Genomic DNA, 23868 nt, shown 5'->3' on the forward strand with positions numbered 1-23868 from the left:
GGCTCCGGCCTCGGCTCTCCACTATGGGGCGTGGGCGTCCCAAGTGGTGTCTCAGCCCCTGTGCGAGCACCCGCCCCCAGCAGATAGCGTGGGCAGCCGCTCGCAGCCAGTGTGTTCCCGGGCCTCCTCGCTTCCCCAGGGAGCGACAGTGAACGCTTGGCTGTCAGAGGACTCGTTTCCTAAAATGGTACGGCGGACATTTCAGGAGAGTGCAGCATGCATGTGCAACACTTCCCTCCGGAAGCTGCGACTCGCTCCTCCCAGCGGGCGTGAGTGATAACTCAGCCCAAAGCGAGCACCTGTTGACAGGCGCCCTAAGCCTGGCTTCCCAGAGGACCTGTGGCTTTCCAGTGCGGGGGGGGGGGGGTGTTGACAAGTCCCAAGTGTGCCTGCCCCTTCTTTCCCTCCTCCCCTTTGCCTGTTTAGCGGGGGGCCAGGAGCAGGGGGCAGGAAACGGGATTGACCTGGGCCTGGGCCCCCTTTTCCACACGCATTCCAGGGTGGACAGCCTCCCTGCACTAGAAAGAAGCGTGCTGAGAGAATCTAAAGGAATCACTGGGCCCGTGCTGTGGCGCAGCAGGTTAAAGCCCCGGCCTGCAGTGCCAGCATCCCACGTGGGCGCCAGTTCGAGTCCTGGCTGCTCCACTTCCAGCCCAGCTCCCTGCTGATGGCCTGGGAAAGCAGTGGAAGATGGCCCAAGTGCTTGGGCCCCTGCACCCGTGTGGGAGACCTGGAAGAAGCTCCTGGCTCCTGGCTTTGGATCAGCCCAGCTCCGGCCATTGGACCATTTGGGGAGTGAACCAGCAGATGGGAGACCCCTCTCTCTCTCTCTCTGTCTCTATCCTTCTCTGTAACTCTGCCTTTCAAATAAATAAAATATATCTTTAAAAAAATAAAATAAGGGCCGGCGCCATGGCTCAATAGGCTAATCCTCCGCCTTGTGGCGCCGGCACACCGGGTTCTAGTCCCGGTCGGGGCACCGATCCTGTCCCGGTTGCCCCTCTTCCAGGCCAGCTCTCTGCTGTGGCCAGGGAGTGCAGTGGAGGATGGCCCAAGTGCTTGGGCCCTGCATCCCATGGGAGACCAGGAGAAGCACCTGGCTCCTGGCTTCGGATCAGCGCGGTGCGCCGGCAGCAGCGCGCCGGCCACAGTGGCCATTGGAGGGTGAACCAACGGCAAAAAGGAAGACCTTTCTCTCTATCTCTCTCTGTCACTGTCCACTCTGCCTGTCAAAAAATAAATAAATAAATAAATAAAAATTAAAAAATAAAATAAAAGGAATCACATATTGAGTGAACCCAATCCCCAAGGGGTGATTTGCATGATGGCCACAGATGTAGACGCCAGTCCTTGCAGTTTCAATTGTAAATGCTGTAGCAGGTGAAGCTGGAGCCCTGGGCCTCACAGAGGCCGTGTGGCGCTAACTGCCTGGAATAACACCTTTCCCGAAGACGAACCGACGGCGGAACGGCACGTGCAAAGGCACGGAGGCACGAAGACCACAGCGAGCTTGGGCAGAAATTCAGTGGGCCGGGCACGTGGAGGCGTGGCTGGGGGAAGACCCCACCCAGAGAAGAGGCCAGGAGGGCCGGCGAGAGGAGACCTTGCTGAGATTTCCCACCAAACTCTGCTCCCTTTAGGTTTGCGCTTCCTGAGGGCAGGATGTAAGTAGTCCTTACAGGAAGTCCCGTCACACCGGGGGCCCCCAGACGGTTTGACTGGACCCCGGCCGACAGGCCAGGACTCAGCGAACAGCCAGGCCGCAGGGATCGGGGCCAAGGAGGAGCCTAGGCCTGGGGCCCGCGGAGCCGGAACAGAAAGCCCAGGTAGATCGTGCTGCGCTGATGGGCCGGGGCCGGGAGTCAGAGCTTCTGGGAGCTGGCGAGGGCCTTGGGTCACCCAGTCCAAATCTCTTACTTTTATAGTTGAGGCTGAGAGAGGCAGAAAGATTTTTTATTTCATTTCTGATGTGGAAACTGACTTGTCGGGAGATGGGAACCCTGGCCTTCTCTGCACCTCTAGGCTCCCTATTTTATTTTATTTTTAAATGATTTTATTTATTTACGTATCTGAGAGGTAGAGTTACAGACAGAGGGGGAAACTGAGAGAGAGGTCTTCCATCTGTTGGTTCACTCCCCAAATGGCCACAACAGCCAAAGCTGGGCCAATCCAAAGCCAGGAACCAGGAGCTTCTTCCAGGTCTCCCACACGGGTGCAGGGGCCCAAGCACTTGGGCCATCTTCCACTGCTTTCCCGGGCCATAGCAGAGAGCTGGATCGGAAGAGGAGCAGCCGGGGCATGAGCCAGCTCCCATGTGGGAAGCCAGCTTAGCCTACTATGCCACAACGCCGGCCCTCAAGTCTCCTTATTTTGCCAACTACAACAACTTCATCATGAATGGAGGGGTGAGCAGGCCTCGGCAGGTTGGAAGTCCAAATGCACTGAAATTCGCAGATAAGTGTGGGCCTCTGAGACAAACGGCGGCCCTGCCTGTGTCCCCCTGACCCACACGCCGGCCACCAGCCCTGCTGGGCGGGGAGCACACGGGGCCTTTTCCTCTTGTGTTTCCACAGACGCTTCTGCCTGCTGTGCGATTTCCAGGAGGCTGACTCAACAAAGAGCAAGGCTGGAGCCGAGAGCGGAGTGTCCGTTCACACAGCTGGACCATGGAGCATTTCCGGAAGACGGACGACATCAACGTCACCACCTTGCCCATGATCCCTGTGGATGAGAACCTGGCCATCTCGCTGGCCACTCGGAATGCAATCAAGGAGGCTGTGAGGAAGGACCTGGAGAACAACCCACCCTGTATCCTTTGGCTGGCGGCGGCCGTGGCTACACAGACACACCTAGCTGAGTCACAGGTGTGCGTGTGTGCGTGCGTGCGTGGGATCAGGGCTCCCGTCTACAATGCAGATGACTTCTTAGCCCATTCCTTACACTTTCATTAATTTGTTTGCAATTATTTAAGCCCCAGCTATCCTCTGAAAGAATGTGAGACTGTGAAGGAAGGGTGCTTTGGCTTGAGTTTTGTTTCATTTTGGTTTGTTTGTTTGTTTGTTTGTTTTTTACTGGATTCTCAGAGCCTAAAAGGAAGCAGCCCCGGAAGTGTTTGTTGAAACATGGGAAAGAAAAAGGGGAAAGCGCGTCTCTTTTAGTGTCTCTCCTTCCCCTCCTGCCTTCCAGAGTTCTGTTAGCTGGGATGTCAGACCTGGTCCCCAGGAAGCCAGGGCCGGCCGCCCTCAAGTGAGCGCGAGGCCCAGCCTCTTCATTTCAGTGCTGTCCACCTGGCCTCGTCTCCCTGGGCCCAGAGTTTGTGCCTTCTGACGTCACCCAGGCCCCACCGGCACCTGGCTTCCTGGGTCGGGTCTTCGTCCGTCCATGGCTCCCTTCTGGCCTCGAACCGTCTCCAGCTCCACAGAGCCTGGGTGCGTGTCCAGCACAGAACCCTCTCGGGTTATAAATAACCCAGGTCCTTCCACCTTGTTCAGAGCTCATTCACCTTCAAGTCATGCATGTCGCCACGCCCCTCGCGCCCATGCCTCTCCAGAACCCTCCACGACCGGCGTCTGCCTCGGGGCCTGCCTCCGCTGCCCTCCTCCTTATCCCCCTCTCTATTCTTAATCCCACATGCGTCTCGCCCCGACTAGCCCCTTCCGGTTCCCGCTGTGTGTCCTGTCCCTGGCGTGCTCGCCCGCTCCGCTTCCCTGTTTGTCACACCTGCTCCTGGCGCCCCTCTCTGTCAAGTGCCCTCCGGCCTGTGAGAACACTTGAGAGTGATGGAAGTGAGCGCGAGCCCGGCCGTGCGTGGAGGCAGCCAGGGCGACGGGAGCAGGTGTGACGCAGAGGTCAGGTGGGAACAGGAGGCCTGGGCAGATTTCAGCGGTGACCGGCAAGGTCAGAACCCCCTGGCTCAGTCACCCGCACCTGAACACGTCTTAAAGAAACACTCCCCAGAAGTGGGAATTCTCTGCCTGCCGGGCGCGTCGCAGCGCTCACTGCAAACAAGCGTTCAGTCACCGAGGAACAGGGTGCCAGCTGGTAGATGGGATCATTGGGCCACATGGAGAGGGCTCACAATAATGATGGAAAAGCAATCAGAGGAGTGAAGCAGGCAGATTCTGGTATTATCGTCATGTGAAGTATGCACAGGGTACTTCCAGACGTTCATGCAAAACAGGCTTAAAAGACGAGTTAATTTTGGTGCAAAAAACTTGAAATCCATGCACGTTTTTTTCAGAATGCACATTTCCCATGAACTTTCCCTTGTATGAAAAAACCCAAAGCACTGGAAGGACGTCTCCAGCTTCTCACGGTTGTTAGGGTGGTGGCGTCACGGATAGGTCTTTTTTCCTTCTTATGTTTTCCAAGGTGTCTGTGGTGCACAGTCAGCCCGGGTTGACGGTTTATAAAGCAGCTCGTTTAAAACAGGGTGGGGAAGTGTGAGTGTTTGCAGAGCCTGGCGGGAGGGCCGGGTCCTCCCCAGGCTGCCATCTCTGCGGGGTTTCCTCAGCACACATCTCCCAGCCTGCCTGGTCGGCTCCATGCAGCAGGTGAACAGAAGGATCGCGGAGGTCGCCCTGCTTCCCAGCCTGCCGACCAGCCGCCTGGTGAGTTACAGCCACCGGCGGTCCGGCTTCTCAGCGTCTTCAGGGTGCGGCTGTGCCCTGGGGGCCCCTCCGTTTGCTCAAAAGCACATTTGCACAATTGAGGTCTCAAAGTTAATGTTTTCAAAAAGATTTAGTTATGTGTTTGAAAGGCAGAGTTACAGAGAGAGAGAGATCTGTCCTCTGGTTCACTCCCCAAATGGCCGCAACAGAGGGGCCTGGACCAGGCCAAAGCCAGGAGCCAGGAGCTTCTTCCAGGTCTCCCACGTGGGTGCAGGGGCCCAAGGACTTGGGCCATCCTCTACTGCTCTCTCAGGCACATTAACAGGGAGCTGGATTGGAAGTAGAGCAGCCGGGACTTGAACCCACACCCATGTGGGATGCCGGCACTACAGATGGCAGCTTTACCTGCTATGTCACAGCGCCAGACCCAAAGTTATTTTTTGTAAGTAATAGACTTTATTACTTTCTAGGGCAGTTTTAAGTTCATAGCAGAATTGAACAGAAAGAATAGTTTCCTTATACACCCCCGCCCCCGCCCCCAGCACGCGCAAGGGCCTCCTCTGCTCTCCACATTCTGCTCCGAGGTGGCCCGTCTGTGGGGATCTCGCCGCCTGCTCGTTTGCCAGCTGTTTGTCGTCTTTAATGAGATGTCCCTGAAGGTCTTGGCTTATTTTTAAATCAGATTGTTTTCTTATTGTTGAGTTTTAGTCTCTTCAGGTTTATTTTATTTATTTGAAGGAAAGAGTCACAGAGAGAGAGGGTGAGACAGAAGGAGAGATTTCCTGTCTCATCTGCTGGATCACTCCCCAAATGGCCGCAACAGCCAGGGCTGTGCCAGGCCGAAGCCAGGAGCCTGGGACTCCATCCAGGTCTCCCACGTGAGTGGCAGGGGCCCAAGCACTCAGATCATCTTCCATTGCTTTCACAGGTACATTAGTTGGGAGCTGGATTGGAGCTGGAGCAGCCAGGACTTGAACCAGCATCCATATGAGATGGCAGTACCATAGGAGGCAGCTTAATCTACTACGCCACGATACTGGCCCCATGTATACTTAAGATAACAGTTGTTTCCTAGATATGTGTTTTTTGTTTTTTAAGAATTGGTTATTTATTTGAAAGGCAGAGTTACAGAAAGAGGGAAAGACACTGAGAGAGAAAGAGAGATCTTCCATCTGCTGATTCACTTCTCAAATGGCTACAACGGCCCGGGCTGGGGCCAGGCTGAAGTCAGGAGTCTGGAACTCCATCCAGGTCTCCCCCATGGTGGGCTGGGGCCTAAGAACCTTGACCGTCTTCTACTGCTTTCCCAGGCACTTTAGCAAGGAACTGGATCAAAAGTGGAGCAGCTGGGACTGGAACAGGCACTCATATGGGATACCAGCATTGCAGTGTTTTTGTTTTTTTTCTTTAAGATTTATTTATTTATTTGAAAGGCAGAGTTACAGAGAAGCAGAGATAGAGAGTGAGTGTGTGTGTGTGTGTGTGTGTGTGTGAGAGAGAGAGAGAGAGAGAGAGAGAGAGAGAGAGAGAGAGACATCTTCCATCCCAAATGGTTGCAATGGCTAGAGCTGAGCCGATCAGGAGCCAGGAGCTTCCTCTAGGTCTCCCATGAGGATGCAGGGACCCAAGGATGTAAGCCATCTTCTGCTGCTTTTCCCAGGTGCATTAGCAGGGAGGTGGATCAGAAGTGGAGCAGCCAGGACTTGAACTGGCGCCCATATGAGTTGCCAGCACTGCAGGCCACGGCTTTACCCACTACGCCACAGCACCAGCCCCAGGTAGTGGTTTTTACTGACTGTGCCACAATGCCAGCCCTGGACATGTGCTTTACAAGTAATTTCTTCTGGTCTGTGGCTTGCCACTTCATTCTCTTGACTGTGTCTTTCAAAGAGCAGGAGGTTTTACGTTCAGTGAAGTCCAGTTTATGAATTCCTTCCATCATGGGTTGTGCCTTTGATGCTGATCAGAAGTCATTGCCTAGGCCAGGGTCACCTGGGTTTGCTCCCGTGTCATCTTCCGGGGGTCTCATGTAGTTTTGCTTTTTACATTTGGGATTCGGATCCATGTTGAGTTAATTGTCATGAGCCCTGGGGTTTTGACTCAGCGTTGGCCACACAGAGCCTCCTGCAGTTCAGCAGGCAGCTTGGGCTTTCCTCCTGGTTCCTCGGATTGCCCAGTTTGGTCAGCTTTTTACTTATTGTTGGGACTGAGTGGCGCCTTGTATGCCAGGCGAGAATGGGCGGCCCGAAGCTTAGTGTGAAACAAACTAAGCTCCGATGATTCACACAAGCACACGGCTCACTGGGAGGCAGGAGTGCTAGCGGTCACACAGGCAAGCCAAGAGGTGCCGCCTCCCGCGGGTGGGAGGGCACTGTGGACTCCTCTGTCTTTTTGGCTATCTTGGGTTTTGGCAAGTGTGTGCTTTTTTTGTTTTTGTTTTTAATTTATTCATTTGAGGGGCTGGCGCTGTGGCATGCCTGCAGCACCGGCATCCCATATGGGCGCCGGTTCTAGTCTTGGCTGCTCCTCTTTCGAGCCAGCTCTCTGCTATGACCTGGGAAGGCAGGAGAGGATGGCCCAAGTACTTGGGCCCCTGCACCCCTGTGGGAGACCAGGAAGAAGCACCTGGCTCCTGGCTCTGGATTGGCCCAGCCCTGGCCATTGTGGCCATTTAAGGAGTGAAGACTTTTCTTTCAGTCTCTCCGTCTCTCTGTAACCCTAGCTCTCAAACAAACAAATAAATAAAATCTTAAATGTATTTGTTTGAGAGACAGCGAGGGGACTGGAGACAGCCAAAGCTCCTATTCACTGATTCACTCCCCAGATGCACAGGGCTGAAGCCAGGAACTCATCCAGACCTCGCACTTGGGTGATAGGAACCCAGTACTGAGCCACCACTGCCGCCTCTCCTGGTCTTTTGGCAGGAAGCTGAGCCAGGAGCAGAGCCAGGACTAAGCCAGGCCTTCCGGTGCGGAGCACGGGCGTTCCGGCCGCCAGGCTGACAGCCCACACCCTCATCCTTATCGTTGACTGAGCTTAAGCAATCTGAGGCATAGCTCTACGAATCTCCACGGTGGAGACGTGGAGATGGGAGTGACAGAGCCATGGCAGCCAGACCTCAGGTCACTGCTGGGGTCAGCTCCCCCACTGCTGACGCCCCACGGGCCCTGGCCGCTCAGCCACTTCGCCTGCCCCCTCCCAGTGCGGCCGCTGTGGGAAGGAGGAGGAGGATTCCAGTCTGCTCTCCGGGGACCCCGTGAACTGAGGGCCACGGCCGGGCCCCCACGTGTTTTCGTGGATCTGCAGCAGGTGGCCCGAGCAGGCCTCAGCCAGGCCCAGCTTTTCCAGGCGGCCACCGTCAGCAGGAGCGAAGGGCAGCGGCCACCGTCTCAGGGCGTGGGCCCTCCACGCTGCTGCAGTCCCCACTGAACGCCCCCGTGCCTGGGCTGCGGGTGAAATCGGAGACCTTGACTCAAAATGTTGAGGGTTCTTGCCGTATATTTAGATAAGAATTTTAAACATCGGCTGCTTATAAATGGAACAGGCAACATGGTACAGTTTTTAGCATGTATTCAGTGAGAGAAATATACAGGAAAGTGTGGGCTTTATCGAGGGGAGAAAGAAGTCTAGAAATAGGAGAGCTGGCCGGAGCCACGTGGAGCAAGCGTGCAGTTCGGTTCAGCCACAGGTGGTGCAGCACAGGCAGGAAACAGAACAGGGCAGGTGGGCAGAAGACTGCGTGCCTGGAGGCCCGGGACAAGGGCAGGCGCACCGTGCTCCGGGCCTGCGTAGTCTGACTGGCAGGTGGCCTCTTCGCGAGGTCAGGTAGGGGCGTGAGACCCCGAAAGGGAGCAGGGCGAAGGCGTGGTCTCCAGCTCACAGATCTAACCGATTTAATCCCATCTGCCTGCCTGGGTCAGCTGGCATCAGGGGTGCACACGTGGTGGGTTTCACACGTTCGTCACAGACCAGACGCGAGCCCAGGTCACCTGCGGCCCGTGCAGATGGAAGCCCCGACCTGGGCGCCCCTTGGCCTGATCTTCAGCCCACCGTGCTTTCCTGGCTCTCCTCCTCCTCCTCTTCGGCTTCCGTCACTTCCCTCTGCTGCTTTGGTCCACCGTGGTCCTGCTGCTGCGCTGCCTTGCCGGTTCACAGCTCCTACACCCCTGACCCTCTCACCGTTGCCTACTTGACTCGTGAGAGAGAGATAGGCAGAGAGCTCCCATCCCAAATGCCCATGACAGCCAGGCCAAAGCCAGGAGGCAGGAGCGCAGCTGGGGCCTCCCGCGTGGGTGGCGGGCACCCACCTGCCACCTCCCTGACTGCTCATTAGCAGGAAGCTGGGATCAGAAGCAGAGCTGGGACTTGAACCCAGGCCCCCCAATATGGGGTGCAGGTGCCCCAAATGCCTGCTGTCTCCCGGCATCCTGCTTCCTGCCACGTTCCTCTGCCCCCGTGTCTGGTGTTCTGCTTCACCTAACCCCAGCTTTTCCAGTACTGACTTTTGGGGTCAGTTCAGCTCTTGAGTCAAACTTATTTTATTTATTTATTTTTATCTTTTGACAGGCAGAGTGGACAGTGAGAGAGACAGAGAGAAAGGTCTTCCTTTCCCATTGGTTCACCCTCCAATGGCTGCTGTGGCCGGTGTACTGCAGCTGGCACACCGTGCTAATCTGAAACCAAAAGCCAGGAGCTTCTCCTGGTCTCCCATGGGGTGCAGGGCCCAAGCACTTGGGCCATCCTCCACTGCACTCCCAGGCTACAGCAGAGAGCTGGACTGGAAGAGGAGCAACCGGGACAGAACCGGCGCCCCGACTGGGACTAGAACCCGGTGTGCCGGTGCCGCCGGCAGAGGATTAGCCTATTGAGCCGCGGTGCCAGTCCAAACTTTATTTTTAAAAGCGTACATACAAGGTGATACATTACTCTAAAGTGTTCAGGCAGTCTGCAGGGGTGCAGGTAGAAAGTGAAAGTCAGCCTGATCAGCCCCGTTTCCTGCCGTCACCACTGATCGGAACCTTACATTTGAAGGATGAGGCTCACACTTCAGGCGTTGTCCATCCATCCGTCCGTCCTTCTGTCCTTCCTTCCCATAAGCAGGATCATACCATAAATTTTGTTTCGTAAACTGCTTTTCTTTTCTCTTATTTATTCCCTTATTTTTAGCATAAATACCTCTTGGAGATTTTTTTCTTTTCAAAGTCGATCCTATTTTCCCAAATCCTTTTAGTGGACACATAATGTCCTTTAGTTTGGATATGACATAATTTATTTAACAGTTTCCTTTTTTTGAAGATGAGAGAGAGGGGAGAGGGAGATAGAGAAATCTTCCTTCCACTGGCTCACTCCCCAAATGGCCACAATGGCTGGAGCTGGGCCAGGCCAAAGCCAGGAGCCAGGAGCTGCATCCGGGTCCCCCGCCCCCCCGGGTGGCCAGGGCCCAGGTACTTGGATCCTCTGCTGCTTTCCTGGGTGCACTAACAGGGAGCTGGATCAGAAGCAGAGTAGCCAGAACTGGAGCCGTGGCTTGATTGCAAATGCCGGCGTCATCGACGGCAGCGTGACAGTGTCTTATTGGTCATGGCATTTCCGTGGTATTTTTGTTGCAGTGAACGTGTATTTTTGTATATGTGTCTGTTTCCAAAAACTTTATTTATGCCGTTTTCTTAAAAGGCAGAAAACAAAAAAGAGTTCTCTCATCTGCCTGGTTCACGCCCAAGATGCTTGCGACAGCCAGGGCTGGACGAGCTGGAGCCGGGGGCTGAGACGCGGTCTGCGCTGCCCCTGTGTGTGGCAGAGACTGAAGCACTTGAGCCATCAGCTGCTGCCTCCCACGGTGTCCACCAGCAGGAAGCTGGAACTGGGAGATAAACAAATGCAGAATGTGGACGTCCAATGTGGCGTCTTCATGCCGCACCAGTACCCATCCCTGGAGATGGGTCTTGGGATTCATTTACAAGTGTTTTTTCAGAATTCAGCTCTCCAAGTGAAATGTTTAATCTTCATAAATACGAGCATATGTCTAAAACATCCATGGAAAAATGGAATTCAAAACTAAGCTTGTTTGGATGCAAAACTATTTTTAAATCCTTGCTTAGCTTTTTTCATAAAATGTGTTTCCTGGTGCTGGCACTGTGGCATAGCAGGTAAAGTCACCGCCTGCCATGCTAGTGTACCATGTGGGCACTGGTTTGAGACCTGGCTGCTCCACTTCCAGTCCAGCTCCCTGCTAATGCACCTGGGAAAGCAGTAGAAGATGGCCCACCCATGTGGGAGATCCAGAAGAAGCTCCTGGCTCAGGGCTTTGGATTTGCCCAGCTTTGGCCATTGTAGCCATTTGGGGAGTGGTTTGGAAGATTCTGTGTGTGTGTGTGTGTGTGTGTTTCTCCTTCTCTTTCTTTCTCTGTAACTCTGCCTTTAAAATAGATAAACCCTTTTTTTTTCTTTTTGAAGTGCGTCCCATGAACTTTTGTAAGCTCCCTCATGCAGTCAGATGGGTCTTCACGGAGGGAAGCCCTCTTCCCCGATGCAGGGCCGGAGCTTCGCTCCCTCCTACCCCACTGCGGAATGGTGCTCGGAATTCAGTGGTCAATACAAGCTAGACGCACACGCACCCACGGGATGATTCCCTGTGGGCTGATAGCTGTGTGCGTGTGTGTTCGCCTACGGGAGAGCCGGTGGCGGTTTCTGGAAGCGCAGGCCTGCAGTGCTGAGACCGTCCGAGTTTAAATCCCTGCTCCCTTGTTCTCTGGCAGGTGACTCCAGGTGAACTGCTTACGCTTTATGAGCCTCAGTTTCCCGGCAGCAGTAGTGTGTCCATCTCCCAGGGTCGTCACAGGAGTGAGGTAAAAACTCCTGCTGGGGACAGGCACTGGCCTCCCGCTGAGATGCCCTCATCCCATAGCAGGGCGCCCGGGCTCCATCCCTGCCTCCAACTCCCGATTCCAGCTTCCCGCTAGTGCAGACCGTGGGAGGCAGCGGGTGATGGCTCAGGTGTGTGGCTCCCTTCCACCCACAGAAGACACCTGGATTGCATTCCCAGCCCCCTGCTCCAGCCCAGTGGCCTGACCCAGGCTGTTGTAGGAAGTGAACCAGTGGATGGAGTCTCCTCTCTCCCTCTCTCTCTGTACTTGTATGTCCATCTCTCAAATAAGTTTGAAAATGTACAACCTGCTGATTTATAGTACATTTATTCGGTGGCACAAACATCACTCTTGCCTAATCTTAGAACAGCTCTCCCAGCACGGGAAGTTCCATACTTCTCATTGCAAGTCCAGCACTACACAGGCCTCCGGCCCAAGCAGCCACTCCCGTGCTTTCTGTCTCTGCAGTTATCCCTTTTCTAGAAGTTTCATAGAAACAAGAGTCATGAGATACGTGTTTAAAAGCCAGGGGATAGGAGCCTGGATGGATCTAAATCAAACAGTGAATGGGGTCTGCTTGGGAAAGAGCAGTGGGCGAGAAGGTGGGGAGATTTTTTTACCCCATATGCTTCTGTAAGGTTTGGAAATTTGACAAGAGCGTGTGTATATATCCTGTCTGTGTTTTTTTTTTTTTTAATTAATAATGTTTAAAACTTGAAGGCAGGGTCTGGTGGCTTTTCAAGCTGCCCAGCCTTGGCCTAGCGCCTTGGGTGTTCCTCTTTGCCAGTGAGAACAGGGCTAGGGCTCTGAGGAGCAGCACTGGGTCCCCACGTGAGCTGGAGGAAGGGGCCCCTTGCCCATCCTTCCTGTCCCCGTGCCCAGGCAGCAGGTCAGACCTGTCAGATGCTGACCACTGCTGCCACCAGAGCTCATCCCCGGGCCACCACGCCCACCTTCTCTGAGCAATGGGCCAGGCATCGGCAGTGTGGCCCCTGGGACTGTCTACGGTCAGACCCGTTTCCCCAGCGTCCGGCCTGCCCTGGAGATGGCGCCAACACCTGTGCGTGGAAGAGGCGCCCTGATGAATGGTGATCTGGCAGGTGTTGAGCCCCGGGCCCCTCCCTGCCCCCCTCGTGTGTGCTGAGTGCAGACCTTCGAGCCTCTCACCCGGTTTCCCTCCAGTCTCGGCGGTGAGCCTTCTCCTCCTGGCTGGCCTCCCAGAAAGCCGGTTTGCCCTCCGTCGCGGGCTCGCCACGCAGCCCGGGGGTCACTGTCTCTGGGAAGGCCTCCCTCGCGCCCCCCACCTCCAGACGAGTGCTGCTCCTGTCGGATGTGCCCTGGCCTCCTGTCCCTCCCCACCGCAGCGCCGCTCACCTTGAATGAGTAATGGCCGGGATTCCTTGTTCACGGTTCATCCTGCACCCCAGCACAGCCGTTAGCCTGTGGCAGCAGCTCAGGAATACCAGGGTGCTTCAAGTGTTCGTGGAAAATGAGACCAAAAGATGCGTTTATTTCAGTGCCCGATTCTGAGATCCATGTGTGGTTTTCTTATAATATGCACTTCCATGAACTTGTGGAAGACCCCTTGTATTTTTTTTAAGATTTATTTATTTATTTGAAAGACAGAGAGGCAGAGAGAGAGAGAGAGAGAGAGAGAGAGAGAGAGAGAGAGAGAGATCTTCCATCTCTTGGTTCACTCCCCAAATGGTGCAATGGCAGGAGCTGCATCGATCCGAAGCCAGGAGTTTCTTCCGGGTCTCCCATGCAGGTACAGGGGCCCACGGACTTGGGCCATCTTCTACTGCTTTCCCAGGCCATAGCAGAGAGCTGGATCGGAAGTGGAGCAGTCGGGACTCGAACGGGTGCCCATATGGGATGCCAGCACTGCAGGTGGCAGCTTTACCCGCTACGCTACAGCGCAGGCCCCCACCCCTTGTATTTGTAAATGTTTGACGCATTCACAGCTTCTGCCTTCTCGCTTGTTTTCCGTCTGGTATTTCTGGCTACCCAGGGCAGTGACACCCACCTATCATTAGACTTTGCCAGGGGCTCTTCAGAAGCTACAAGAGCCCCCTGGTGGTGAGAACAGAGCAGAGCGTGGCAGTGTTTGCTGAGCGCCCTTGTGAACGGGAAGCTGTGCAGGAGCCGGCTTGGGGGGGGGGGGATGGAGGGAAACCTTCTCTCTGCTGTTTGATTTGATGCCATGGAAAGTGTCTGTAAAGCTCGGGGGGGCAGCTGTTGAGGAGCCTCGTCAGTCCGCCAGCATTCAGACCCAGTGCAGACCCGGGGCGTAGCGGGAGGGCCCAGGGATCGGCATGTTTGAGGAATTCCCAAGCGGTCCTGCTCTCATCTCAGATGGGGACGGCCCAGTGCCACTGTCCCCGGCTTCCCTGCACCGCACACGTTTCTCCCAGCCCTCAGCCGTGCTTCTCGGCACAAACTTCGTCCGTCCCTCCGGCCGTGGGCCGGCTCTGCCATATCCGTCCCGTCAGGCGCCCAGAGGCGTGGCTGTTGCTACACGGAGGCACGCGTCCAGCTCGTGCCTCCCGCCTTTTCTCCGCTAACTTCCACGGAGCAGACTTCTCACTGTGCCCGCCATACACGCCTGCACACGCCTGCACACGTATCCCGTCCCTGTACCGCGTGCAGACTGGCACTGCCAGTGCAGCAGGAGGCCAGGGAGCCTGGCGAGGCCTTCGTGGTTTATCAAGCCGAGGAGACCACCCCCTGCCCCCGCCTCCTCCAGGCAGCCCTCTGTGACTCTCCCAGCCACACCAACCTCACTTGTTGGAATCCTAAGCAGCAGTTTAGCGTGCTCGTGGGTCCACGTGTGCCGGTTTGGCTTTCCAGGTAACATGTTCTTGGCCTCGGTTGCCAGAACCTGGAATTCTACCTCTGTGTTGACGTTATCCGTGCCCAGTGCTGGGGTGGGTGATTCGCAGTCAGAGCACCTGGGGGGTTCCTGACACTCTTTTTCTTTCTCTTTCAGGGGGTGGAGGGTTGAGGGGGTGGGGAGGAGTCAGAGGCCAAGGTGAGTCTGTCTGCGGAGCTCAAGGGTGAGATGATTGGCAGTAACAGCAGTTGCGGGGCGCTGAGCAGCTCCTGCGTGCCAGTGCTTCGAACACATTAGTTATCTCTGAACCCTGGAAGGTAGGTGTTACCAGCCCCCTTGTACAGAGAGATTGTGATGCACAGGGCCATGATTGGAACCCTGCTGCAAATCCTGTACTTCTCAGAGATGTGGCCAGGAGGAGGGGCAGCGCGGCAGGGCCAGGCTGGGGTCCGGGGTAGGTTGGTGGCGCTCGGGGAGATGGTGTCTGTGACACTGACGGCCCCCGGCCCTACCACTAGCCGAGGAAGCCAGGCTGGCCAGAGACTTAGCTCCAGAGGCCTCCAGGCACCAAGAAGAAAAAGGCTTAGTCCCCGGCCCCTCTGCCTGACCTAATGTCTCATTGTGTTGTGTGTGTGTTTTTTTTTCCGATTTTTGAAGGCAATTGAGAAATTTGAGTCGGAGAAGAAGGCTGTAAGAGAGAAGAGGCACAGCAGCCCAGGAGACAGAGGCAAACTCCCTTCTCATGGCCTCGGCGGTTTTTGCTTTATTATTACTATTATTGTTATTGTTATTATTTAGTATTGGGTGGGGTCCAAGGCTTCCTGAGGATGCCGTGTTTTTGTCCTCTTCTAAAAGAGCCTTAAATCTCACTTCCTGCCGTTGAGCAAGGGAGGAAGGAGGGACAGCACCTTTCAGAGACCACCTACTGTGTGGCACGCGGCACCAGGCGCCGTGTGCCCAGTCCCCCCAGGACCGCCCGACGTCCCCTGACACAGGCCTGGGGCAGGCGGCCCGAGTGTAAAGCCACAGCGTGTGTAGCCCTTGCTGCTCCCATGGAGCAAGTGGTCTCGTCGGATCTGGAGGGAGGAGTCTCAGCCAGCTGGGAGGAGACCGCAGCCCCGGCGGCCAGGGCGGCCCAGGCAGAGCCCCCGTCACAGTTCCCGCCCAGCCCAGGGCGGACCCTGGCGCTGCTCATTTCTTATTTCTCTCCCTCCGTTCTGCAGGCAAGAGACAAAGGAAAGTGGAGGACTTCTGCAAAGACCTGGACCTCAAGAACGCCCGATCTTTCCTGACGAAAAGGGTGAGGCTGTTTCTGACGGCTTCTGTGGGGCAGGAGCGCACTTGTTCCTGGAAGGGACCCGTGGTGTCTAGATGGTGATCACGGTGGAAAACTACAGAATTCCTTTTATTTCAAAGATTTTATTTATTTATTTATTTGAGAAGTAGAGTTACAGACAGTGAGAGGGAGAGACAGAGAGGTCTTCCTTCCGTTATTTCACTCTCCAAATGACTGCAACGGCCAGAGCTGTGCTGATCCGAAATCAGAAGCCAGGAGCTTCTTCTGGGTCTCCCATGTAGGTGCAGGGGCCCAAGGACTTGGGCCATCTTCTACTGCTTTCCCAGACCATAGCAGAGAGCTGGATCAGAAGTGGAGCAGCTGGGACTTGAACCGGTGCCCATAGGGGATGCTAGCACTGCAGGCGGTGTCTTTGCCCGCTATGCCACAGTGGCGGCCCCCAGAATTCCCTGCGGGTGATGGTAATGAGTTGGCTGTCTATGTTGCTTGACCTTTACATTTCTGTAAGTCATCATGTTTTAGTTTTACTCTAAAAATCACTTTAATTATATATATGAAGAATCACAAAGATAGACACATTCTTTAATTCAAATTACAGTTTTGAGACATTTGTGCTAAATAAATAACACAAAACAGGGAGGGAGAGTGCACGCTGTGCGTTATTGAGGACAGTGCTCTGGGAGCAGTTAACTGAGTGACAGCACAGCTTCCACACGAGCAGGCCGATCGTGTGGCACCCTGAATGACAGCCCAGAGCTGGTGTGACTGCGTGGAAAGTATGAACTTCAGTGGATAAAGGCGAACGTAAAAGATCACATACTCAGGTGTATTGCGGTCAGAGTTACACACGGGGTTTTCAGAAAGTTTGTGGAAATGCGTTTCATGAGAAAACTATGCATGGGTCTCAATTTTTTTTTGTTGTTGTTTGCCCCAAAATAAACTGATCTCTTAATGTCATTGTCCACGAACGTTCTGGAGTGCCCTCCTATGTGTATTTGCAGGTATTTACTCAAAGCCTGTACAGAAACATAGAAAACGTGACCAGTGTTTGGTAGGGGTGCCCATTTCCTGTGCCTTCTGCACGGTTGTCGCAACGTCACTGAAAGCAGATCACCAGTGCCCAGCATCGCTGTCCTCTGTGGACAGATGGCGCTTTCTCCTCCCTCGCCCTCAGCCCTCGGCGTGTTGATTCAGCACCAGGGACAGGGACCGGAGCGCGGTCTTCACCGCGGGGGTGGGGGTGGGGGGCGAGACCCTGTTGTTTGAACTGTCAGACTGATGGGCCCCCTTCTACATCAGAAAACAGCAGATAAGAACCTGCTGGCAGAGCTGTACCAGTACCCAGCCTTTGACAGCGCCAAGCCAAACGAGCTTCCCAACGGGGTGGGCTTCTGCGACATGGTGGGCAACGTGGTCCGGGCTGAGAAAAATCCCATCACTGGCAAGGTAAGGAGAGAGGGCGGGCAGCTCACCCAGCCGGGCGCCTGGCCCTGCCCCCCGCCTTGCAGCATCCGCGGGTCGGACACAGCTGTCCCCCTTCCCCACTCCTGGGCCACACACTCACGCGTGCCTGAGCCCAGCGGGGAGCCCCAGAACCTCAGTTCCTTCCGCCAGAGCAAAGGTCTCCGACTGCTTTTTTTTTTTTTTTTTTTTTTTTTTAATTTTTGACAGGCAGAGTGGACAGTGAGAGAGAGACAGAGAGAAAGGTCTTCCTTTTTGCCGTTGGTTCACCCTCCAATGGCCGCCGCGGTAGGCGCGCTGCGGCCGGCGCACCGCGCTGATCCGATGGCAGGAGCCACGTGTTTATCCTGGTCTCCCATGGGGTGCAGGGCCCAAGGACTTGGGCCATCCTCCTCTGCACTCCCTGGCCACAGCAGAGAGCTGGCCTGGAAGAGGGGCAACCGGGACAGGATCGGTGCCCCGACCGGGACTAGAACCCGGTGTGCCGGCGCCGCTAGGTGGAGGATTAGCCTACTGAGCCGCGGCGCCGGCCTCCGACTGCTTTGGTCACGGGTCCCTCTCGCAGCCGTCCCGAGCACACGGCCCATAGATAAGTTCTGTGTGCGAATCCTATGTGCGGCCCACTGGCAGTCGTGGGAAGGGAGCCTGCCAAGGCCCATGGGGGTCCGTGTGACCCATGCGGTGCACACTGGAGATGGGGGAATTGTAAGGTGGTCTGGAGGCGGGGGGAGGAAAATCAGAACCAAAGGAATATTGATGTGAATTTTGTTTCTTTTCAAGTCTTTCTGTTCAGATAAAGAATTAAAGAAGTTTCTCTCTTCTCCTCTCCCAAGAGCCATGTGGCTGGACAGCTTTTGGTGGCTGTTTCACGAAAGGTACCAGGTAAGTGCAGGGCTGATCTTCCTCCCCTTGCTTACGTTATTTTGCTGTGGAACAAAGTCCAGCCTCTCTCACATGCGTTATGAGCCTCTCTGAGCCCGTGGGCTCCCCCTGCAGCCTCACCTGTCATCCCACGCCCTCCACACCCGGGTCTCACCGTCTGCCCCGTGCTTCCACTATTTCACAGCTGAACTTGAGGAGCTGGGCGGGGCTCTGAGGGTGGTCAAGGGCAGGGTGAGAGGGGGGATAGGAGTCCTGAAGGACCCCCAGCCCTGAGGCCGTTTCAGTGTCCCTGGAGGCTTAGTAACCCCTGCCCCATCTCTGTCCCTGGCAGCCCAACAAGGAGATCCAGGACAAGCTGTTCGATCGCACAGCGCGCTGCTACGCCTTCCTCCTGGTCCAGCAGCCCAGGTCCCACTATGAAGAGGCACTGCTGAAAGTGAGCGCCCACCACTGCTGGGAGAAGGATCGCACGAGGTTGCTCTTCACTCTGACTCCAGAACGCCCCACACATTCTTTCCCTTAGGAGTCGAGTTAGGATGGACCGCGTGGCAGCTGGCAGCGCAGCGTCACAGGCGGTGTGGGAGAGCCCTGTGTGTGTAGGGGCCGGGAAAGATGCGGCGATAGTTCATACAGCAGCTCCACCACTCACGTCCAAGGATAGATGCACACATGTGTATGTATCCGGGCCTGTGAGTGGGAAAGCTATCTAGAGCCCCGTTTAGCAAACTCTTAGCAACGGTCACCTCCAGGAAATGCAGTTGTAGAAGACTTTTTTTTCCTTAAGTACTTATTTTTGTATTTGAAGGCAGAGTTACAGAGAGAGGGAACAGCAGAGAGAAAGTGTGCACGAGAGAGCGAGCGAGAGAGAGTGAGAGAGAGCGAGAGCGAGAGAGAGAGCGAGCGACTCCTCCTCCTCCTCCTCCATCTACAGGTTTCCCTTCAAATAGCCATAACAGCCAAATGCAAATGAGGGGTGGGCGTTTAGCTCAGCAGCTGAGATGCCCGAGCCCAGTTCCGGCTCTGACTCCTGACTCCAGGTCCCTGCCAGCGCAGACCCCGGGAAGCAGCAGTGTCAGCTCAGGGCACTAGGTTCCTGCCTCCCACAGGGAGACCTGGACGTCTCCAGCTCCTAGCCGCGCTCTCAGCCTAGCCTCTGCTGGTGCAGGTATTTGGGGAATGAGCCGGCAGCCGGGAATCTGTCTGTCTCCTGTCTCTTTCTCTGTGACTCAAATAAATAGGTACATTTAAATATATTTAATATATATTTAACTATATATTATTATTCAGCATCTCCTTTTGGTGTGAATCAGAAATGCTTTAAAAACTCTCGGGGCCTGCGCCGCGGCTCACTAGGCTAATCCTCCGCCTTATGGCACCGGCACACCGGGTTCTAGTCCCAGTTGGGGCGCCGGATTCTGTCCCGGTTGCCCCTCTTCCAGGCCAGCTCTCTGCTATGGCCCGGGAAGGCAGTGGAGGATGGCCCAAGTGCTTGGGCCCTGCACCCCATGGGAGACCACGAGAAGCACCTGGCTCCTGCCTTCAGATCAGCGTGATACGCCAGCCATGGCGGCCATTGGAGGGTGAACCAACGGCAAAGGAAGACCTTTCTCTCTGTCTCTCTCTCTCACTGTCCACTCTGCCTGTCAAAAAAATAAATAAATAAATAAATAAACTCTCAGATATTACAAATAAGTTTTTAAAAGTGCATAGTGCTTGCTGGTATCTCTGGGAGGCCGTGCTGGACATAGTGGCCAGATGTGTCGTCACCGCCGTGGCTGTGCTTTGGCCACGCCGCAGACGGAGCTGAGCAAGAAGCACTCAAGGAGAGGCAGGGAGGGCAGGAGGTCGCTGGCCACGCCCAGCGTGATCCTGGAGGCACCCGCCGGGAACGGCTGGCTGAGGGGTTTTCTGAAAGAAGGGACAGTCTTCCAGGTGTGGACGTGTCCAGGGTGTGGGCGTGTCCAGGGTGTGGATGTGTCCAGGGTGTGGACGTGTCCAGGGTGTGGGCGTGTCCAGGGTGTGGGCGTGTCCAGGGTGTGGATGTGTCCAGGGTGTGGACGTGTCCAGGGTGTGGGCGTGTCCAGGGTGTGGACGTGTCCAGGGTGTGGGCGTGTCCAGGGTGTGGACGTGTCCAGGGTGTGGGCGTGTCCAGGGTGTGGACGTGTCCAGGGTGTGGAAGTGTCCAGGGTGTGGGCGTGTCCAGGTGTGGGCGTGTCCAGGGTGTGGGCGTGTCCAGGCCACCGCTGAGCGCCGCCCCGCCCCCGCCCGCAGAGGTTGCCGTCACTTCTGAGCAGAGCCCTGTACACCAGCTTTTGCTGCTGCTTCCCGCAGTCCTGGTTCAACACGCACGAGTTCAAGTCCTACGTCTGCAACACGATGAGCCTGTGGATCGCAGGTGGGCGCAGGCGTCTCCCTGCTGGGAACAGCAGTCGTGGGAGACACGGGCCCTGGGAGCCAGCGCCTGCTGAGCCCCTGTTGGCTGTGTGCCAGCCCCAGCCCCTGCCCTCAGGGAGCCCCTGGCCCAGCACGCGCAGGTGCGATGGGCAGACGCCACACTGCCTTCCCGCCGTACAGACGTCCCAGCTTCACAGCCGTGGGCTCTGAGCCTCACACCCGCCATCACTAGGCAGCGCGGGGGGGGGGGGGTTCCGGATAAAGAAACCGAAGCCTCCTGGAGAGGAGGCGCCTCGTCCATGGGCACAAGGCCAGTGTGGGGTGGGGCCAGTCCCCAGAGGCCAGCCTGGCTTGCACCATGGCGTCCAGGCCTCTGTCTGCCTCTGCGCCCTCCCTGTGGCGAAGCGTCCATGACCACTCTCGGTTTCCTCCCAGGCACCTATCCTTGCCCACAGGGCTACGCCGGCTGGAACTACTCCGAGCTGGACCCAGAGAGGTTCCGCAGAGAGGAGCTAATGCTGCAGAGAAGAAGGCTGATGAGGGGTGAGGCGCCCCCCCCCACCCCCCCCCCCCCGCCGCTTCTAGTTGAGCGTTCATCCCACGTTTGTTTATTCTTCCCATTCGGCGGGGGCCTGAGTTGCTTGTCTTTTCTCTGAAATGATGTTTTTTCCCATGTGGGTTGGGTGCCCAGGGTTCTGCGTGTGCTCTCTGCTTTCCTTACTCATCAGCTCTGCCAGGCACGTAGCAGCCTTGTGCCTCAACACGGCCAGCCGGGCTGGGTAGCGTGCCCAAGGTCGCCCAGCAGGTGGAGTCTGCGGAGGGGCTCTGGCTTGCCCGAGGCTGGTTCTCCGTGGGTCCTCTGGCTGGTGCGTTGTGACTGGCCGACGGGGAGGGCGTCTCATATCTCCTGGTCCCCAGTCTTGGGCACCCCATGGCAGTGACCCCACGGCAAGAAGGAACCAAAGATCAGCGTTCCCGTCCCTTAGGAAGAGCGTATTCTTTCTTCACTTCTAAGAGGCTGTTTTCCCGGAAGCCAACCCAGAGCGCAAAACCCCAGTACCCTCAGGTAAGTGGGGAGGCGCCGATCCAGACCCCCGTGGAGCCCCACACGCCCTGCACCCGCGCCCCACCCTGCCACCTCCCCCATGGATGCCCCGAAGGCCTCCAGGTGGGGTGGAACACGGAGGGCGCCCACCCGAATGCAGCGCTGGAGGACAGAGGCAGAGACCCAGCCTTTCCCTGGAGGCTGCGGGGCCGCAGGCTTTGGTGTCTTCTGCCTCCGTAGTCCTCCAGGCACACCTGAAGGGGGCGGTCATCCCTGACACCTGCCTCCCGCCTCCCCCACCCCCGTGCCCTGTTGCTGTTCCCTTCCAGGGTCTTCCCCGGTCCTGCCGGAACCACCCACTTCCCGCCCTTCCACCTCCACCACCACAGCTTGAGCTCCCGTCGCTGCTGCAGGGGAACCCGCTGGTCTCTCGCTGGTCTCTCGCAGGCCCTTGGGGACCCCTGCAGTCTTCTCACAATGAGGAGCCAGGCACCCCAACCCTCCCCACCTCGCCCCCCTCCCTGAACACCATCCTCCCAGCCTCCTGTGCCCCAGAGGGCTTCCTCCTGCCATCCCAGGAGGGTGACCTGCAGGGCCTGGCCTGTCCGCGCCAGCCCCTCCTCCACCCTCCGGAGCCCTCCTGGTCCCTGCAAACAGCACACTCCCTCCCTGCAGACGGCCTCTTGGCCCAGGTACACGCCCATCACTGCTGCCGCCGTCAGCATTTCTCAACTCTAAGTTCAGACAGGTTTCATTGGTAGCAAGCTCATTGCCACAAATAACAGCTTTTTTTTTTTTTCTTAAAGATTTATTTATTTATTTGAAAGTCAGAGTTACACAGAGAGAGGAGAGGCAGAGGCGGGGGGGTGTCTTTCATCCAATGGTTCATTCCCCAGTTGGCTGCAACAGCTGGAGCTGAGCTGATCCAAAGCCAGGAGCCAGGAGATTCTTCTGGGTCTCCCATGCTGGTGCAGGGGCCCAAGGTGTTGGGCCATCTTCTACTGCTTTCCCAGGGCACAGCAGAGAGCTGCATCAGAAGAGGAGCAGCTGGGACTCGAGCCAGCACCCATATGGGATGCCGGCACTGCAGCCTGGGGCTTTAACCCACAGCGCCACAGCACTGACCCCTGTCAATGTTTCTATGAAATGATCAATGTCAGGTTATATTTTCGCTTTTTATTTCTTTTTATTTTTAAAGGTTTTATTTATTTGAAAGGCAGAGTTACAGAGAGGCAGAGGCAGAGGCAGAGGGAGGGAGACAAAGAGAGAAAGAGAGAGGTCTTCTGTCCACTGGTTCACTCTGCAGATGGCTGCTCAGCCAGAGCTGTGCTGATCCGAAGCCCGGAGCCAGGAGCTTCTTCCAGGTCTCCCACGTGGGTGCAGGGGTCCAAGGACTTGGGCCATCTTTTATTGCTTTCCCAGGCCACAGCAGAGAGCTGGATCAGAAGTGGAGCAGCCTGCTCTCAAACCGGCACCCCTATGGGATGCCAGCGCTTCAGGCCAGGGCATTAACCCGCTGCACCACAGCGCCGGCCCCTCACTGCCTGTTTGTAAGTAAAGCTTTATTGGCACACTGCCCCAGGCATCCACTGACTGTGGCCCACAGCTGCCTTTGTGCAAAAACAGCAGATGTTTGCAGACACTTTATGACCTGCAAAGCCACGGATTGACTGTTGGGCTCTGACAGACAGTCTCTGCCAACCCCCCGTCTGGGAGGTACAGACTCCTCCTTGCTTCCCAGTTTGGGCTCTTGTAGGGGAGGAGAAAATCTTCGCTCTGTCCTCTTTGCTCAGCCTCTGGGGCCCTGCAAATTACACAGGCAAAGGACAGATTAAAAAGGGGGGGGGGGTGGCTGGAGCTGTGGCACAGTGGGTTACTGCTCTGGCCTGAGGCGTTGGCCTCCCATATGGGCACTGATTCGAGTCCCAGCTGCTCCTCTTCCGATCCAGCTCTCTGCTGTGGCCTGGGAAAGCAGTAGAAGATGACCCAAGTCCTTGGGCCCCTGAACCCACATGGGAGACCCGGAGGAGACAGAGTTATGACGGGGGCGGGGGACACAGAGAAAGAGATCTTCCATATGCTGGTTCACTCCCCAAATGACTGTGTCAGTCAGGGCTGGGCCAGCCTGAGGCCAGGATCCAGGAGCTTCTTCCAGGTCCCCCACGCAAGTGCAGGGGCCCAAGCACTTGGCCCATCTTCCACTGCTTTCCCAAGTGCTTTAGCAGGGAGCTGAATTGGAAGTGAAGCAGCCAGGACTCAAACCGGCGCCCATATGAGATGCCAGTGCCACAGAGCTGGCACCAAAAGGCAAATTAATAGGTAAAAAAGACATTCAAGTTTTATCTTGCTGTTAATATTTTTATGTGACCCAGGGGACCCCATAGAAAAGAAGTGAAAACCCCAAAGAATCATTAGGTGTGATAGCTTATGTACCATCTTAACAAAGACTGATAAATTACGGAGATATGACAAGATATGGTAAG

At 56.0% G+C, this 23868-nt stretch overlaps 1 protein-coding gene across 1 annotated transcript in view; it reads left to right on the forward strand.

The window, feature by feature from the left end:
• The window catches only part of FAM227A (family with sequence similarity 227 member A), a 54336-nt gene that overhangs the window by 2022 nt on the left and 28446 nt on the right, over window positions 1-23868 (forward strand). The window contains exons 2-12 of the mRNA XM_062201879.1: window positions 2574-2808; window positions 4528-4610; window positions 11366-11455; window positions 14964-15060; window positions 15530-15606; window positions 16903-17049; window positions 17845-17946; window positions 18278-18382; window positions 20218-20341; window positions 20776-20883; window positions 21327-21406. Of these exons, the coding sequence (XP_062057863.1) occupies window positions 2667-2808; window positions 4528-4610; window positions 11366-11455; window positions 14964-15060; window positions 15530-15606; window positions 16903-17049; window positions 17845-17946; window positions 18278-18382; window positions 20218-20341; window positions 20776-20883; window positions 21327-21406 (1155 nt within the window). The 5' untranslated portion in view covers window positions 2574-2666. The remainder of the gene's footprint in view (window positions 1-2573; window positions 2809-4527; window positions 4611-11365; window positions 11456-14963; window positions 15061-15529; window positions 15607-16902; window positions 17050-17844; window positions 17947-18277; window positions 18383-20217; window positions 20342-20775; window positions 20884-21326; window positions 21407-23868) is intronic.

The sequence above is a fragment of the Lepus europaeus genome, chromosome 10 (assembly GCF_033115175.1).
Source record: "Lepus europaeus isolate LE1 chromosome 10, mLepTim1.pri, whole genome shotgun sequence".
Classification (NCBI taxonomy): domain Eukaryota; kingdom Metazoa; phylum Chordata; class Mammalia; order Lagomorpha; family Leporidae; genus Lepus; species Lepus europaeus.